Raw genomic sequence first — 19,393 nt, forward strand, 5'->3', positions numbered from 1 at the left:
TTTTAAAAATTTTAAAAAGAGGGCTGGAGAGATGGCTTAGCGGTTAAGCGCTTGCCTGTGAAGCCTAAGGACCCCGGTTCCAGGCTCGGTTCCCCAGGTCCCACGTTAGCCAGATGCACAAGGGGGCGCACGTGTCTGGAGTTCGTTTGCAGAGGCTGGAAGCCCTGGCGCGCCCATGCTCTCTCTCCCTCTATCTGTCTTTCTCCCTGTGTCTGTCGCTCTCAAATAAATAAATAAATAAATAAATAAATAAATAAATAAATGAATAAATGAACAAAAAAAAATATTTAAAAAAAAATTTAAAAAGAAAGATCAAGAAAAAGGGAGACAGAAACCTCCCTTTCACAGAAGGTGGCCTCATTGGAGGGTCCCTTGAGGGAAAGCACGTGAAGGTGCCACCCACTACGCCACTGGGGCAGGAGGGGACTTTGCGACTCATGGGCATCAGCTCACCTCTCCAGCGTCCGCAGAGCCTTGCAGTGCAGTTCATCTTGCCTGGACTTCAAGGTGGCTGCAGGAGACAGGAGGGATTCAGGGCTCACTGAAGAGTTCTGACCTCTCCCTGGCCCATCCCCCCCCCCAGGGCATGTCAAACACCAGGGTCCTTCCCTACCACGTGGGCCTAAGCCTATTATCCTTCATGACCCGGGCTTTCCACCCTTGAGGACCAGGCCTTGAGAAAAGGCCGCCTCTTTGGCTGGTGACAAGTGCCCCTGGGCTTCCTTCCCCACCTGGGCGTTGCTTGAACAGAGCCTCACTACCTCCCCTGGAAAAGGCGTCAGGCTTTCAGGGCAGGGCCCCTGATGTTCTTAGCTTTGGCACAGGGAAGTTTTCCCATGATCATATCCAGGCCCCCCTACACACACACACACACACACACACACACACACACACACACACACACACACACACACACCATGTCCCCATCCAGAGTCTCCCTGGGGAGAAGCAAGCGCAGAGGGCCATCAGGTGCCCCAGTTTCAGACAGCCGTGGATGCTGCCGTTGCCCACCAGGGCTCAAAACACAGGCTGGAGAGACGGCTTAGCGGTTAAGGCGCATGCCTGCGAAGCCCAAGGACCCAGGTCTGATTCTCCAGGCCCCACATAAGCCAGATGCACGTGGCGGTACATGCATCTGGAGTTCATTTGCAGGGGCTAGAGTCCCTGGCATGCTCATTCTCATTCACTCACTCTCTCTCTTCCCCCTCTCTGTCTCAAATAAATAAATAAATAAAATAAAAAATTTTTTAAAAAAAGGGCTGGAGAGATGGCTTAGCGGTTAAGCGCTTGCCTGTGAAGCCTAAGGACCCCGGCTCAAGGCTCGGTTCCCCAGGTCCCACGTTAGCCAGATGCACAAGGGGGCGCACGCGTCTGGAGTTCGTTTGCAGAGGCTGGAAGCCCTGGCGCGCCCATTCTCTCTCTCTCCCTCTATCTGTCTTTCTCTCTGTGTCTGTTGCTCTCAAACAAATAAATTTTAAAAAAAATTTAAAAAAAAAGACACAGGAGGCTGCTTTGATGAAAGCAGATTGCAATCGAGGGACAGATGACCCCTCACTGGCCCACAAAGCGATGCCTGGTACCTGAAGATCCTATGGTTGTTGGTGTGGGAGGAGGAGGAGGAGGAGGAGGCCTATGTGACTATGAGGCCTTGTTCCCAGAGCCTGGCACTGAGAGGTAGATGGGCAAGGACTGCGTAGGGGCCAAAACACCCTCCTCTCAGACTTCAAGGACATAGAAGCGGGTGGCTGCCTGCTCAGTCGGCAAGCGCATGGGCTGGGCCGGCAGGGCTGGGGTTATCAGCTAGGCACAAGCACCCGAGACACACTTGCACATCCTGGGCAGTGTGCCACGGGTGAAGGAAGGGAGACTTCAAAGACCCCAGAGACTGCTGAGGTGCTCAGAATAAAGGCTGGCCTGCGAGATGCAGAAGGGGCCGCCGTGGGCTGGAGGTCTGATGGCATTGCACACAGAGACACGGGGGGCCCTGGCATGGGCCGGATTGCGGCTGGGACAGGGACCCGCCGTGACAGACCTGGGTCCGTGAGGAAGGGACGGCAGGTTGGGGGCAGTCTGACGCAGGGGGTGGAAAGGGAGCTGGTAATGTGTGTGCATGGGTGCAACCGGGTGTGTTCATCCCAAAGGAGGGCTTGAGTCTGTGGGGAATGTGGCAGAGAGGAGCCACCAATGGGAGCAGATGCCTCTGAGGCAGCTGGGAAGCCCGAGTCACCCCCCTAAGCAGAAGGGCTCCTGGCACTCACCATCAGTGGCCTGCAGGCTGTAGGTGAGGCCCAGGGCTAGGTAGCCCTTGGGGAGGAACTCGCCAGCTTCCTCTCCAAGTTCGATCACCATCGTGGCAAAGTGCTCCGCCTCCTCCAGCTGCAACGGGGAGAGGCAGACGTGGGGGGGGGGGGCCGTCACTAGCCGGGGACACAGCTGAGCCGGCGGAGATAGGAAAGGCATTCCTGACTGCGAGTTGCATGCGTGACCAGAGAGGCCAGGTGGCCAGTCCATGCCACATGACAACTGAGGACTGAAGACGAATTAGCTGCTTGTTCTATTAGCAAGGGGGTCCCTGGACCCACACCCGCTTCCAAGGAGCCTGTGGCTCAAAGTCCTGGGAGCCACCTCTCCCAGGGAGAGGATTTCCTTGCCCCAGAGATAACCGTGCCCAGAGCACGAACCCAAGACAGGCGAGCGTGTGCAGCTCCTTTCTCACGTGACCTCCGTAGGACCCGCACTCAGTAGCCAGCGGGGAGGCAGAGCAGGGTGCTGGGCACTGGGGCCATGTGCCAGGGAGCGTGAACTTCCAAGAGAAAAAGGCCCTGGGCTGTTTGTGTTCTGGGAGTGTGTGTGGGTGGGCGGGGTGGGGGGGGGGGAACTGCTGCAGTTGGAAAAGAACCAAGTGGCATGAGTCACGTGTGCACCCATCACACATAACGCGGGGCACAAGGAGAGGGCACGGGAGGCAGACCTCGTGGGCATTCGGAAGCATCCAGCAGCCAGGCTGGCAGCGGGTTTGGGAACGGCAACTCTGCCCGTTGTCATACTCATGTGCCTCTTCCAATGCTCCTTGCCCACCTGCGAACCTGGCACAGTGGAATGCCTGCACGTGGGTCACCTGGAACACAGCGCCCAGAGGGGCCGGGGCTGTGTCCTTCACATACCCCCCCACCAGCCCTAAGGCAAGAAGCGGAACACACCAAATCCAGCCCTGTCTCCCCACACCACCAGAGGACCGCGCCTCAATCATGGGTGTCTCTTCTAGCCAGAGGCTGGTTCACAAAACTGATTAACCCGGGGGGGCTGGGGACAGGGGTTACATTCACAACCATCTTGGCCTCTGGCATCAAAGCTGGCACTGTCCCTGCCTTGCTCCGGCCGGATGCATAAAGGAAATGTCTCCCCCTGGAGTTTGGAATGGAGACCCCAAGGCAGAAGCCATTAGCCATGGGGAGATGACTAGGCTGAGTACAGCCTTGATCGGCTATACACAAAAAAGAAAAATAAGGGCTGAGGAGATGGCTTAGTGGTTAAGGAGTTTGCCTACAAAGCCAAAGGACACAGGTTCAACTCCCCAGGACCCACATAAGCCAGATGCACAGGGTGGCACATGCGTCATTTGCAGTGGCTAGAGGCCCTGGCGTGAGTCCATTCTCTCTCTTTGTCTATCTGCCTCTTTCTCTCTCTCAGTCTCTCAAATAAATAAATTACTTAATTTCAAAAAATAAAAATAAAATAAAATGAAGAATCCCCCAAACCTGAAAAATCGGAAAACCCATTATGCAGAGAAGGAGAATAAAAAACTCACAAGGCTGAATATACCATGTTCCTATGTTGTCAACATTTTGATTTTTTTTTTTTTTTTTTTTTTGGTTTTTCGAGGGAGGGTCTCACTTTAGCCCAGGCTGACCTGGAATTCACTATGTAGTCTCAGGGTGGCCTCGAGCTCACAGTGATCTGCCTCCCGAGTGGTGGGATTAAAGGCGTGTGCCACCACGCCCGGCTTATTTATTTGAGAGTGGGAGGCAGACAGAGAGGGAAAGGGCGCACCTGGTCCTCCAGCCACTGCAAATGAGCTCCAGATGCATGTGCCACCTCATGCGTCTGGCTTATGTGGGTCCTAGGGAGGCGAACCTGGGTCCTTAAGAGTTCACAGGCAAGCGCCTTAACTGCTGAGCCATCTCTCCGGCCTTGTGTGTATATTCATATGTACAATCTCACACATCATCTCACTGACAAATCTGCAAGTGATATCAAAGGCTTTTTGTAATCCAGAGAGGGATACTACTGTCTGCCTAATGTCCTTTTATTTTTTTAAAGTTTATTTATTTATTTACTTTTGGTTTTTCAAGGTAGGGTTTCACTCCAGCCCAGGCTGACCTGGATTTCACTATGTATTCTCAGGGTGGCCTCGAACTCACGGCGATCCTCCTACCTCTGCCTCCCAAGTGCTGGGATTAGAAGCGTGTGCCACCACGCCGGGTTTATTTTTTATTTTTTATGAGAGAGAGAGAATTGGCATGCCAGGGTTCAGTCACTGCAGTTGAATTCTAGACGCTTACACCACCTAGTGCGCATGTGCAACCTTACACCTGCGTCACTTTCATGCCTGGCTTAAGCGGCGTCTGGAGAGTCAAACATGGGTCCTTAGGCTTTGCAGGCAAGTGCCTTAACCGCTAAGCCATCTCTCCAGCACCCCCCCTTTTTTTTTTTGCACAGGGCAGGCCTGCGGGACTCTGAGCCATGTTCAGTCTGCCCCGTTGGGCCACTGAAGCTCTCTGACCCACATGCACCTGACCTAAAGACCCATCACCGTCACCGACTCTAGCCCTTCTCATGCGTCATGAGCCACCGGCTCTTCTCTCGTGTTCACTCCCCTTTTCCTTAGGTATTCTATTCTACCTCACAACCAGCGGGTCCCACCACCTCCATTCTAACCTGACGGTTGGGAGCTGCCCAACACCTTCGATGCCTGCTGCCTTCCTCCTGTGCCCAGGCCCTCAGGTGCCCTTTCCAGACGCCCACACTTCCTTCTGCGTCCTCGCAGCTCAGCCACTGGGGGCTCTTGTGGAGGTTGCTGCTTCTAAAAGCAGATCAGCTTGTGGCACTGGGCCCTCCCAGCTTGTCAAAATGCTTCTCACTGAAGGGTTGCCAGTGTTCTTGTCACCCCCCCCCCCACTTCCCCTGCCCACCAACTGCTACAGCCCCTTCCAGGATGCACGGTTTCTAAGGCCTTTCTCATCTAGGGTATCCAGACAACCTCGGCGTCGCGGATACCCATGGAAGGCCCTCGTTACTTCTGGGATTCCGGACAGACTGGAGTCTGTCTGGCATGCCGTTACGGCGCACCACAGATGATGCCCCTAGGTGTGCCACAGAAGGGAAGTCCTGAGGCCCAGGGAGCTTATTGGGACCCACTACAGTCGCCCAGCTAGGAACTGGCATTTCTGCAGATTCACGGCTGCCCTCTGCAATTTTTCATTTTTCTTCTTTCTTTCTTGCTTGCTTGCCTGCCTGCCTGCCTTCTTCCTTCCTTCCTTCCTTCCTTCCTTCCTTCCTTCCTTCCTTCCTTCCTTTCTTTCTTTCTTTCTTTCTTTCTTTCTAGGGTGAGGAGGGGTTCAAGGTAGGGTCCTCGCTCTAGCCCAGGTTGACCTGGAATTCACTCTGTAGTCTCAGAGTGGCCTTGAACTCACATCCATCTTCCTACCTCTGCCTCCCGAGTGATGGGATTAAAGGCGTGCGCCACCACACCTGCCTTATTTTTCTTATTTCTTTCTCTTTTTTAAAAAATATTTTATTTTTGACGGGCGTGGTGGCGCACGCCTTTAATCCCAGCACTCGGGAGGCAGAGGTAGGAGGATCGCCGTGAGTTTGAGGCCACCCTGAGACTCCATAGTGAATTCCAGGCCAGCCTGGGCTAGAGTGAGACCCTACCTGAGAAAAAAAAGAAAAAAAAATATTTTATTTTTATGTATTTATTTGAGAGAGACACAGATAAAGAGAGAATGAAAACGCCAAGGCCTCTAGCTGTTGCAAAGGTACACCAGACGCATGCGCCCCTTGTGAATCTGGCTAACGTGGGTCCTGGGGAATCGAACCTAGGTCCTTTGGCTCTGCAGGCAAGCACCTTAACCACTAAGCTATCTCCCCGGCCCTATTTTCTTATTTCTGACATGAGAAAAAGGATACTTTCAGTAGTGTAACATTTTGATGGCTTGGTTTTGATCTTTATAAATAAGGAAACATTCTGAAATCTCCCAAGTTCCTCTATCTCTGTGTGTTTCTTTAAAAAATAATATTTAGCTACTTATTTATTGATGCACATAGGTATGGGTGTGCCAAGGCTGCAAATGAACCCTGGATGCTTGTGCCACTTTTTTTTTTTTTTTTTGCACGTGGCTTTATGTGGATGGCTTTGGAATTAAGCTCAGGCCAGCAGGCTTTGCAAGCAAATGCCTTTAACCTCTGGGCCATTCCCCAGCCCCTCTGTGTTTCCTACTTTGGTCCCTGCACAGCAGGCTCAGAGCTGGCACACTAGGTGGAGCTCAGGGCTGCTTCCCATCTCAAAGGCCAGCCTCATCCATCTTCAGGGGGCCAAAGTGTGCTCACCCCCATATTCTCCACTCTCCTCCTCTGTCCCTGGGATCTGGAAAGAGCCCCCCTTTATGGGCCTGTAGGACTCTTTCTCATGATAGTTCCTGTTTTTCCTGAATGCCTTCCCATAGGGATATAGCTGCTGCTTTGTGGAAAACCCAGTCCCCTCGTCCCAGAAAGAACATGTGCTTTCCTTCTTTCCTTTCCTTTTCCTATTCCTTTTCCTTTTCCTTTTCCTTTTCCTTTCCTTTCCTTTCCTTTTCCTTTTCCTGTCCTGTCCTGTCCTTCCTTTTCCTTTTCCTTTTCCTTTTCCATTCTCCTCCCTTCCTTCCACACATGTAAGTGTGGGTACACATGTGGAGGGCAGACCTTTAACTTTGTTTGCAGACACGGTCCTCCCCGCCCCCCAGTTCCCCCTGTTTACCGCTCTACTTGTGAGTTTCCAGGAAATTCTCCCATCTCTACTCCGCCTCCATTGTCCCTGCAGGAGTGCTGGGATTACAGAAGCCTGCCACAGGTTCTGGCTTCTACGTGGGGGTCTGGGGATCTAAAGTTGGGTACTTAAGAGTTGAGTGGTGGCGGGGGTGGGGAGGGGCTGGAGAGATGGCTTAGCGGTGAAGGCATTTGCCTGCAAAGCCAAAGGACCCTGGTTCGACTCTCCGGGACCCACGTAAACCAGATGCACAAGGAGGCGTGTGTGTGTGTGTGTGTCTGGAGTTCGTCTGCAGTGGTTGGAGGCCCTGGCGCGCCCATTCTCTCTCTCTGCCTCTTTCTTTCAAATAAATTATATATATATATATTTTTGTTTTGTTTTGTTTTTCAATATAGGGTCTCACTGTAGCCCAGGCTGACCTGGAATTCACTATGGAGTCTCAGGGTGGCCTCGAACTCACGGCGATCCTCCTACCTCTGCCTCCCGAGTGCCGGGATTAAAGGCGTGCGCCGCCACGCCCGGCTTACAAAAAATATTTTTTAAAAAGTTGAGTGGAAAGTACTGAATCCATTGAGCCACCTCTTCGGCCCAGAGCACGTGCTTTCTAACTTCTGCAAGGTGGTGGCAGGAGAGCTGGCATTCACGTGCCCCTGTCTCCTGAACGATCCATCTCCCAGGTCCCGCCAAGCCTGGAATTTGCAACCTGAAGGCAAACTCGCAAAGGCATACCCGCCCCACGTTTACCATTCTGTCAAGGCTGAGAGAGCCACAGTTACCATCTGCTAGCTTACCCGCAGTGTGCCAGGGGGGTCCCTCTTACTCCAGAGGTTCACAGCCACTGTTAGCAGTGGGACAGGACTGTCCCCAGATGACACATGAGGAAACCCAGGCATGGAGAGAGCTCATGACTCCCCAAAGTCACACAGCTTGTGTACAAGTAGGCTCAGGAGGGGACTTGAACCTGACGCATTCTCTTCCATAGCCTGTGCTTTTGCCACAGCCTTTGGTGCCCCCAACCAGGGCACGTGTGCCTCAAGAGAAGCTCACTGCAGACCTCTGCAGATAAAGCATTCCAAGTGGACATCTTATGCTGTGTATAACACAACATAAGAGCCCACCCCATTCTCTATCTTTTCATACAGGGGTTCCAACTTTTAAAATATGTTTCATTTTTATTTATTTGAGAGCGACACACAGAGAGAGAAAGAGGGAGAAGGAGAGAGAGAGAGAATGGGTGCGCCAGGGCATCCAGCCACTGCAAATGAACTCCGGACGCATGTGCCCCCTTGTGCATCTGGCTAACGTGGGACCTGGGGAATCGAGCCTCGAACCAGGGTCCTTAGGCTTCATAGGCAAGTGCTTGACTGCTTAACCATCTCTCTAGCCCCCAACTCTTAAACAATAGTGTTTGGAGGGGATACAAAAAAAACCCCAAAAAACAGTACACCAGTATCTCCCTCTCCATCTACTTCAAAAAAATGAGGATCTTGGCACAATACTGGTCATGCCAAGACAGGAAGCCGCCACACAGGCCTCTCTGGTTTCAGCACTGTCCTAGGTGAAAACCTTGGGGACCCTCCCCCACCCCAGGAGCCTCCAAGCTAAGTAAGCCCTGAAGAAGTGGGGGGGGGCTATACTACCCCCCAACCCTCAACCTGTTCAAGACCTGAGCGTTCTGCTGCAAAGCCCCCAACAGTCGACATGGGTTCATGTAACACCCTCTTGCCAGTCCACAGTGGGGCCAACCTTTCTCTCTGACTCAGCTTCGGTCTCAGCCTGGAGTGTCCTACGCTGTCGCTGGGCACAATGACAGGATGCAGGGACAGCAGGTGCCCTGCCTCAGGGCACATGGCTACCCAGACAGGTTTTTTTTGCCCAGTACAACTTGTTTTCCCGCATGTCCCAGTTTCCAGCCTCCACAACCCAGGCCAAATGGTTCACGCTAGATTCCTATCCCCTGTCCTTTCTCCCTGTGGTCTTGGGGGCAGAATGCCAGTTGCCTGTCTCCCAACCACAGTGCATAGTCGCTGCCCTTGGTCACCTCACAGCCTGCTCTTGGTTCTGTGCCAACCAGGAAAAGAATTAGCCACAGAGGGCCAGGGGTCCACCGAGCCAAATACAAACTTCCCACCTGGTCCCACCTGCCTAGCCACTGTAACTCCCAACAAGAGTTACAGTAGAACCTTCTAGGTACAGTCATCTCTTGGGGGGGGGGGGATTAAGTGCGAGACAGAGTTGGTGGCACAATCTGCCCACTTAACTGAGAGCAAGCCCATACTGGGCAAAACTCCTAGTGAAGAGGAGAGGCTCCTGGGTGGGGTCTCAAAAGAGGAAATGGGGTTGGAGGGATGGCTTAGTGGTTAAAGCATTTGTCTGTAAGGCCAAAGGACCCAGGTTCAATTCCCCAGGACTCACGTTAGCCAGATGCACAAAGGGGCACACGTGTCCCTGGAGTTCGTTTGCAGGGGCTGGAGGCCCTGGCATGCCCATTCTCTATCTCTATCTGACTCTTTCTCTCTCTGTCTGTCACTCTCAAATAAATAAAAGTACCCAAAAAAAATTAAAAAAAAAAAAAAAGGAGCCGAGTGTGGTGGTGCACGCCTCTAATCCCAGCACTAGGGAGGTAGAGGTAGGAGGATCGCCCTGAGTTTGAGGCCACCCTGAGACTTCACAGTAAATTCCAGGTCAGCCTGGGCTAGGATGAGACTACATCAAAAAAATCAAAAAGAAAGAAATCTGGGCGTGGTGATGCACATCTTTAATCCCAGCATTCAGGAGGCAGAGGTAGGAGGATCGCCATGAATTCATGGCCACCCTGAGACTCCATAATGAATTCCAGGTCAGCCGGGCTAGAATGAGACTGTACATCGAAAGACCGAAAACAAACAAACAAACAAACAACAAAAAAAAACCCGAACTAAATCCAGGTGTGGTGGCGCACACCTTTAACCCCAGCACTCGGGAGGCAGAGGTAGGAGGATCGCCGTGAGTTCAAGGCCTCCCTGAGACTCCATAGTGAATTCCAAGTCAGCCTGGGCTAGAGTGAGCCCCTACCTCAAAAAATAAAACAAAAAAAGAGGGAACAGTTCTGTCCTGCAGAAGCACAGAGAAACCCACCACAGTATATATAATTCAAGGTGGGTCCAAACCAGGCTTCAAGAGGTCCAGGGGTCTGCAGGCACAATCCCCTCCCCCACTGGCCAGCAGGGCCTGCGCCTGATTTATCCACCAGCTCCAACCCTTGACACTCAAACGCGCTCTCAGCCCTTGTTAACCAACTTCCCCTGCACCCCTTTTCTCACGACTAGTCTGCATGTTTAAGTCCAAAAGGAGGACTTCTCTATTTATGTTGTCATTGATTACTTTGCTCCTAAACTCATCTGATTTCAATTTGGACTGATTTGATCCTAATTTTATTACCATGTAATCTGAACACACATAATTACTGTAATTATGCTGTGGAGGGGGAAGAAGAAGAAGAAGGAAAAAAAAAAAAAAAAAACTCCTCCACAGTGGGAAGACCTAAATTTAGGGCTTCCTGGCATGGGCGCCGTTGGCTGGGTGGACCCGTAGCTCCTCAGAGCTGGCAGCCTCGGGGAGCTCAGACGCCCTCCCCTGCCTCACTCCCAGAGATATAGGTATTTTGGGGTTCATGTTAGGAGTGAGCTTTAGGGGGGACTGGGGAGCCTGTCTCTGTTCCTCTAGTTCCCACCGCCTTCCACTGCATGGGCTCACTCCTGGGCCACTCTGCTCTGCCAACCTCTGCGTGCCACCCACATCCAAGTGTTGGCTCACCCTGGGCCTGGAGTGCATTGGAAGGAATGGGGGGGGGGCTCCTTGGCCTGTGGGAGAGAATATGTGGGGTACCAGGTGACAAGTTAGAGGGTTGAGGCCCTGGCTCTGCGTCACTCAGATAGAAAAAGGGACGTTGCAGAATGGGTCCTAAGTAAGCCAAAATTATCCGATGGTGAGCTCAAAGTTAAGAGCAGATGTCAGTGCAGAAACACGTCCTTCCTGCCCTGGGGCTCGTGGCGGGGGGGGGATAGTTCCTGGCCCTGTGGTCTTTACTGCTTCAAGCGGCTGACCCACGGGGCACCTTTCTCAAGCACCCTGTGAAGCCCTCCAGCTGAAAAGTGGACACCCTTTGAGGTACAACTCCTAAGACCTGTGTCAGCACACAGTAGGTCAGCAGGCATGGAGGCTTCGGGAAGGAACCTGGGGAACTCTAGCCACAAGCAAGGAAGGGGCTACAGAGAGGCCGTGTCTGCTTGGCCTAGGAGCCAGGGCTGGTTGTACCATCCACCGCCCCCCGCCGCCCCCTGAACATCATGCCTTCCAGAATCTTCACTGTTAGCCTTGGGGGGTCATCTGAAAACTCTCAAACATCAGATTGGATCCAAGCAACTCTGAGGTCTTCTTGCCCACTTGCTGGGCACGTGGTGGCAGCCCTAGCTTCCCCTGTCTGACTCAGTGGATATATCACATTTCAAGGTGGAACCCACCGACAGCACACCATTCTGATTGGGGTCCTCCAAAGCCTTCCTCCCACCCCTAAATACAACCGGCACCCTTGCTTCTATGCCGGGTACCTCTCATCTCATAGCTGCTGGCTGCAACCCCCCCGGCCCGCTCTGCGCCCCCCCCCCCAGCTCACGTACCCAGTGCAGGGTCCCGAGGCAGACTTTGGCAGCCATCAGGGGCACGGTGGGATCAGAGGGCCGCAGCTTCATGCACTCACGCAGCAGCGACACGGCGTAGGCAGACTGTGGAAGAGAGAGCAGACACACACCATCACTGGCTGTCGTAGGTCCCCTGTGCCTTCTCGGGGAGCTCCTCCAACAGCTGGCCCTAGGTCTGCACCCCTTGTCTTCCAAGAGCCAGGGAGGACCTTGTGGAACGGATGTGGGGGGGGGGGAGTCTAGGTGATGCTTACAACTGGCTAGTCTATCTGCTGGACCTTGGTGCCCTTGATTGGAGAATGAAAGCCATGACCCTTAACACATGGAAACTCTTGAGAAGGAATTCAGGTAAGAGCCACAGAAAGCCAGGCGTGGTGGCGCACACCTTTAACCCCAGCACGCGGGAGGCAGAGGTAGGAGGATCGCCGTGAGTTCGAGGCCACACTGAGACTCCATAGTGAATTCCAGGTCAGCCTGGGCTAGAGTGAGACCCTACCTCGAAAAAAAAAGAAAGAAAGAAAGAAAGAAAGAAAGAGAAGGGACCTTAGATGTATGAAACTGCAAGTCCTCACTGAGGGTCTGCCCTGGGCTCATGACAGGGTTTGGCTTATGGAGTCATGGTGGGAAGCGGGATCAAGGCCTCTAAGGAGACCACAGAAAGGCTGAGAAGACAGATGCCACCATCCCTTACGGCTTCTCAGGAGACAAGAGGGTTAAATACATCTATTCTATGAGGGCACACACCCAGTAGCCTAATCAACTCCCTCTAGATCCCATTTCTTTTCAAATTAATATTCTATTTATTTATTTGACAGAGAGAAAGACAAACAGAGAGAGAAAAAGAGAGAGAGAGAGAATGGGCGCACCAGGGCCTCCAGCCCACTGCAAACAAATTCCAGACGCATGTGCCACATTGTGTGTCTGGCTAATGTGGATCCTGGGGAATCAAACCTGGGTCCTTTGGCTTTGCAGGCAAATGCCTTAACCGCTAAGCCATCCCTCCAGCCCATAAGTCCCACTTCTTAAAGGCTCCACTATCTCAGAGCCACCACTCAGAGCTCCAAGCCTCCAGCCACAGACAAAGCACAAGAATAGACCAGCTGAAGCAGACCCCCTAGGAGAGCACACAGGGGGCTCTCTGTGGGCTGCAGCAAGAAAGACTGTGTGAGTAGGGACTGGAGAGACGGCTTAGCAGTTAAGGTGCTTGCCTGCAAAGTCAAAGGACCTCGGTTCCGTTCCCCAGGACCCACATAAGATACACGCACAGGGTGGCGCGCGCGTCTAGAGTTGGTTTGCAGTGGGTGGAGGCCCTGGAGCACCCATTCTCTCTCTCTTTGTCTCTCAAATGAATAAATAAAAATAAACTTTGTGTGCGTTTATTTTTATTTATTTATTTGAAAGCGACAGACAGAGAGAGAAAGAGTCAGACAGAGAGAGAGAATGGGCGCGCCAGGGCCTCCGGCCGCTGCAAACAAACTCCAGACACGCGCGCCCCCTTGTGCATCTGGCTAACGTGGGTTTTGGGGAATCGAGCCTCGAACCGGGGGGTCCTTAGGCTTCACAGGCAAGCGCTTAACCACTAAGCCATCTCCCCAGTCCTAAAATATTTTTTTAAATAAAGATAGTGCTAATCTTTAAAATAAAATTGATGAAAGACTGTGTGAGTGGCTTGCAGAAGTTGCCAGACCCCACCTCCTTCAGAGACCCTCTCTTGGGAATGCCATGATTCTCCCCACAGCCTCCTCTATCCACACAGCCCTGTCATCTTGGGCTTCTCCTCGGCCTCCCCTGACCTGACCTTTGCATCCTGTTAATATGGAAATCTCTAGCCATGACCCTCCGTGGTCCAACCACTCCTTCCCTTCCCACCCCACCCCCACCCCCACGGAGACCAAAAAATGCTGCTATTTAAGGAGCCGTCTCAGGACTCAGCAGTAGGAGCAGCGGGTTTTTTTATTTTTTATTTTTTTGGTCATGCTGGTTCCCTAGCAACACAGCCAGTGCAATTGCAGCATGGAGAGCAAGGAACAAGCTAAATCATGTCACAGAACTCATCCGTTATTCCTTCCTGCGGAGTGAGGCACCAGGCCCTATTTATATACCTGCCCAGTCTCACCTTCTAGAAGGTACAGAATTTGGGTGACCATCCTGGCCTCGGATGACTGTGGGGACAGTCGGGAAAACGGATCTGGCACACACCAGTCCCCAGGGGGTTGGAGAATGCCTTCCATAACGGTCTCCCACCGTACTGAGGACATGGGTGGGTGGAACCCAGCGTCTCCAACACTTGAGAAGGAGTCACTGACGTCCTAACTTCCTGTGGCTACCTTGTTGGCTCCTGAAGGGGCCGAGCCAGGAAACATACTTCCGAAGCCTGGGGAGGGTGCTAGGCTGTGGCTGGTCCTTCAGATCCAGGTGACTCCCTGCAAGGAGGGGTTGGAAGACCCCTCTCAGGAAACAAAGGATTTTGACACCTTCCCTGAACCCAGAGCTTACAGGAGCCACCTTAGAAACTAAAGCTAACGGCTGGAGAGATGGCTCAATGGTTAAGGCACTTGCCTGCAAAGCCAAAAGGATCCAGGTTCGATTCCCACAGAGGCCAGATGCACAAGGTGGTACATGCGTCTGGAGTTCACTTGTAGCAGCTGAGGCCCTGGTGTGCCCATTCTTTCTCTGTCTGCCATTGCTCTTTCATACACACACACACACACACACACATATATAAAATTAGGGCTGAATGTGCTGGTGTACACCTTTGATCCCAGCACTCGGGAGGCAGAGGTAGGAGGATCGCCATGAGTTCGAGGCCACCCTGAGACTACATAGTGAATTTCCAGGTCAGTCTGAGCTAGAGTGAAACCCTATCTCAAAAAAACAAAAAGAAGAAAGAAATTAAAACTATATATATAGGGCTGGAGAGATGGCTCAGTGGTTAAGCGCTTGCCTGTGAAGCCTAAGGATCCCGGTTCGAGGCTCGGTTCCCCAGGTCCCACGTTAGCCAGATGCACAAGGGGGCGCACGCGTCTGGAGTTCGTTTGCAGAGGCTGGAAGCCCTGGCACGCCCATTCTCTCTCTCTCCCTCTATCTGTCTTTCTCTCTGTGTCTGTCGCTCTCAAATAAATAAAAATTAAAAAAAAATTAAAAAAACTATATATGTAGAGAGAGAGAAGGGGGGCCGGGGGGAAGAGAGAGAGAGGGCTTTTCCACTTTTCCAAGGGGCCCATAACCCACAAATGGGTGCACTGCCCTGTCTCCGGGCCTCTCCGGCTCTATGATATTCCACGGTTGGAGGTGCTTCCTGGAGGCAGGAAGAAGTACTCCCTTGACGCTGAGTGCTAGGCACGGAGGCTCTGTATAAGCTCCAAACTTCCTCCCCATCTGCTCCGGTTACTCAGGCAGGACGGAGCCTTAAATCCTACCACCCACCTCAGGCTCATCTGTCCAGCCCCTCTACCTTCATTCACACGGCCTTTGCTGCCTGGAATGTTGCTCTTCCCCAATCGTCTCCTCTCCTCCATTTTTAAAAAATTTATTTATTTGAGAGAGAGAAAGAAAGAGAAAGAGGCAGATACAGAGAAAGAGAGAATGGGCGCGCCAGGACCTCCAGCCATTGCAAACGAGCTCCAGACGCGTGCGCTCCTTTGTGAATCTGGCCAACGTGGGTCCCGGGAAATCGAACCGGGGTCCTTAGGCTTCTCAGGCAAACGCCTTAACCGCTAAGCTATTGCCCCTCCACTCCTCCATCTTGCTAGCCCTGAATTCCCCCTTGAGTCCTTATCCAACAGATCCTGTTGCCACTTCCAAGATGCTCTGGAAGGTGGCCCACATTATTAAGGGGGCAGCTAAGTCGGGCGTGGTGGCGCACGCCTTTAATCCCAGCACTTGGGAGGCAGAGGTAGGAGGATTGCCGTGAGTTCGAGGCCACCCTGAGAATATGGAGTGAATTCCAGGTCAGCCAGAGCTAGAGTGAGACCCTACCTCGAAAAACAAAACAAAACAAAAATAAAAGTGGGCTGGAGAGATGGTTTAGCGGTTAAGCGCTTGCCTGTGAAGCCTAAGGACCCCGGTTCGAGGCTCGGTTCCCCAGATCCCACGTTAGCCAGATGCACAAGGGGGTGCACGCGTCTGGAGTTCGTTTGCAGAGGCTGGAAGCCCTGGCGCGCCCATTCTCTCTCTCTCCCTCTATCTGTCTTTCTCTCTGTGTCTGTCGCTCTCAAATAAATAAATAAATAAATAATTAATTAAAAATAAAAGTGGGGCGGGAGGCTGGGAAGATAAATGTTCAGCAGAGGGTACCCTGAGGCAGCTCCCCCGCTGACCTTGGCTGTGTTTCGCAACCTCTCTGGGGGTACAAGAGCCACAACACCTGATCTCCTTCCCCCCAATCTCTGCCAGGCCCTGCCGAGACCCAAGGCTGGCTGGCACTCCTCCATCTGTGGAGGCAACGCTGGCAATGTCGGGAGGGCCCTCCTCAAAAAGACAGCTGCGGAGCTAGAAATGGAACGTAGCACAGATGGGCTGGGGGCCGAGGGATTCCCTCAGCCCCACGAAAGGGCCCTGGGGTATCTGCGGCTCGCGGAGGCATCTGCAAGCCCGTGCTCCCTTGTTTCTTGCATTTGCGGCACCCTCAGCCCCAGTGCCGTCGGCCCCCAGCTCCGGGAAGGCTTTTCCTTTCATGTCATTGCTTAAAATAGAGGCTTGCATAAGTGTCATTCTGATCTCAGGGAAAAATTAAGGGTAGCTGCCACACGGGCTGCGCAGATAAGAGTAAACGCCTACCTTGCTTTGGGCGGTGCTAACCACTCACCTCTGCCCAGCACCTGGCTCTACAGCAGTCCCTGCCCTCCACCTCAAAGAGGGACTAGAGGTTCCTCAGAACTCCCTAGAGGATCAGTATATACCCTCCTCTTAAAAAAAAAAAGGGGGGGGGCTGGAGAGATGGCTTAGCGGTTAAGCGCTTGCCTGTGACGCCTAAGGAGCCCGGTTCGAGACTCGGTTCCCCAGGTCCCACGTTAGCCAGATGCGCAAGGGGGGCGCACGCATCTGGAGTTCATTTGCAGTGGCTGGAAGCCCTGGCGCGCCCATTCTCTCTCTCTCCCTCTATCTGTCTTTCTCTCTGTGTCTGTCGCTCTCAAATAAATAAATAAATAATTTAAAAAAAAGATTAAAAAAAAAAAAAGAAAAGAAAGAAAGAATTAATTCTGGGCCTTACCTTCCCACAAGCCATCATGGAGAGGGCCACTTGGTACCAAAGGTGAAATTCTCCAAAGGCAAACTTCATGGCTCGTTCCAGGCACTGGGGAGGAGGAGATGATCAGCACTTTCACACCAGCTATCCCATTTCCTTGTAGGATAACCACTGCCCAAATAAGCACTTGGGTCCTACTGAAGATCCAGGGATAGATAACCCTGTCCTTGCCACTGGCATGCTATACGAGGCTGTAAGTGTCTCACCCTCTGCCCTCAGTTCCCATCGCATGATACGTGAGTGATTCCCCAGGGCCATGGTGACACGCTGATGAAATAAGACATGTGAAAATGCTTTACAGGGCTGGAGAGATGGCTTTGCGGTTAAGGCGCTTGCCTGCAAAGCCTAAGGACCCATGTTCAACTCTCCAGATCCCACGTTAGCCAGACGCACAGAGGTGAGGCAGGCGCAGGGGCGCACATGCCCACTAGGTGGCGCAAGCATCTGGCGTTTGACGGCAGTGGCTGAGGCCCTGGAGTGCCAATTCTCTCTATGGCTGTCTCTCTAAAATCAAAAGAAAATAAGCAAAAGCAAAAGAAAATGCTCTACACATTATATTACACCCAATAAAAACAATTGTTGGGCTGGAGAGCTGGCTTAGTGGTTAAGCGCTTGCCTGTGAAGCCTAAGGACCCTGGTTCGAGGCTTGATTCCCCAGGACCCACGTAGGCCAGATGCACAAGGGGGGGCGCATGTATCTGGAGTTCGTATGCAGTGGCTGGAGGCCCCGGCGCGCCCATTCTCTCTTTCTCTCTCTATCTGCCTCTTTCTCTGTCACTCTCAAATAAATAAATAAGAAGTAACAACAAAATTTTAAAAACCCAATTGCTTAGCATTTATTATCATTGGACATGGCCCTGCTCTTAGCTTGTGGGGGAGGGCTGTAGTATGTGGTAATTATGCATATGTGGTACACGCATGTGTGGTGTGTTCACGTTGTTAGGTCAGGACAAGATGGAATCACTGCAGGAGGCGACAGAGACACAAGGAAGTTGGTCATCCACATTCCTCCAGGAACCACCCAGCCATTGTGCCTTCCTTGCCTAACAATGGCCCAGGTCTAGGTGTCCTGTCCCCTTCTCTCTCAGGTCACCTGGTCACGGTTCTGGTTTCACACCCTAGCTATTTCCCTTTCCCACCTTCCCCCAGCTGAAGAGCTCTACATAGCCCACGGTCTGTAACCTCAAAGTTGGCTCTGCTCCGCTCTTGAGAGCCAGTCCTGGCAGCCCGTGATTCTTCCCCTGAATAAAAGCTTCCATCTTTGCCTCAGAGTGGTCTCCGAGGTCTTGGTCACCCCTGAACCTCACACACGTGTACGGGTGCCTGTTCTCTGTGCGCGTACACAGAGAGCTCAGAGGGAGACGTCATTCTGCCTTATTTTCTCTAAAAACAGTCTCTCATTGAACCTGGAGCTCTCCGTTTCTCACTGAGACCAGGGAGCCCCCAGTGATACTCCCGTGTCCACATCCCTCAGCTCTGGGGTGACGGGTGTGGCCAGCCATGCCCGACTTTTTCTTCCTTTTTTTTGGGGGGGGGGGTTTCAAGGTAGGGTCTCACTCTAGCTCAGGCTGACCTGGAATTCACTATGGAGTCTCAGGGTGGCCTCGAACTCACAGCGATCCTCCTACCTCTGCCTCCCGAGTGCTGGGATTAAAGGCGTGCGCCACCACGCCCGGCTTGGTGCCCGACTTTTTCACATGTGTGCTGGGGACCAAACGGAAGCCCTCATGTTTTTATAGCTTTGCTCCGACCTTCACAGCTACCTCCCCAGACCCATCCTCAGCTTCACAAATATGAGCTCACTTATTCCTCCTTACTACCCTGAGGTGAGGTTTTTTCTTTTCTTTAGTGGGGTGGTGTGGGGGGGATTGGGACGCTATGGTCTTCAGTCACTGTAATCAAACTCCAGATGCGTCGGCTACCTTGTGTGACCTTGTGCATGTGAGTCGCCTTGTGCGCCTGGCTTACATGGGACCTGGAGAGCTGAACCTGGGTCCTTAGGCTTTGCAGGCAAGTGTCTTAACCGCTGGGCCATCTCTGCAGCCCATGAGGCTTTGTTTTGTTTTTGTTTTTGAGAGAGAGAAAGAGATTGGGAGAAAATGGGTGTGCCAGGGCCTCCAGCCACTGCAAACGAATTCCAGACACACGCGTGACCCCCTTGTGCATCTGGGGTCCTGGAGAGTCAAACCGGGATCCTTTGGCTTTGCAGGCAAGTGTCTTAACCACTGAGCCATCTCTCCAGCCCCTGAGGTGAGTTTTTTTTTCTTTTTTTTTTTTTAGTTAACCCACATTTCACAGATGAGGAAGCTGAGGCCGGTCTGAGTTGCTAAGGCCACAGGGCTGCAAAAGACAGAGCAGTCTGGGAGGAAAGTGACAGGAGAGGAAGGACAGACGGTGGCTCCATCCGCTCCCCTTTATGCACCCCCTCTCAGGGAGCGC

The 19,393-nt window shown here is 52.6% G+C and overlaps 1 protein-coding gene across 1 annotated transcript in view; it reads right to left on the bottom strand.

Moving 5' to 3' along the window:
* The window catches only part of Ttc7a (tetratricopeptide repeat domain 7A), a 115,459-nt gene that overhangs the window by 58,169 nt on the left and 37,897 nt on the right, over positions 1-19,393 (bottom strand). Inside the window, exons 6-9 of the mRNA XM_045137642.1 lie at positions 16,919-17,002; positions 11,686-11,790; positions 2,259-2,376; positions 454-511 (exon numbers count right to left, since the gene is read on the bottom strand). Coding sequence (XP_044993577.1) covers positions 454-511; positions 2,259-2,376; positions 11,686-11,790; positions 16,919-17,002 — 365 coding nt within the window. The remainder of the gene's footprint in view (positions 1-453; positions 512-2,258; positions 2,377-11,685; positions 11,791-16,918; positions 17,003-19,393) is intronic.

Source organism: Jaculus jaculus, chromosome 18 (genome assembly GCF_020740685.1).
Source record: "Jaculus jaculus isolate mJacJac1 chromosome 18, mJacJac1.mat.Y.cur, whole genome shotgun sequence".
NCBI classification, from domain to species: Eukaryota; Metazoa; Chordata; class Mammalia; order Rodentia; family Dipodidae; genus Jaculus; species Jaculus jaculus.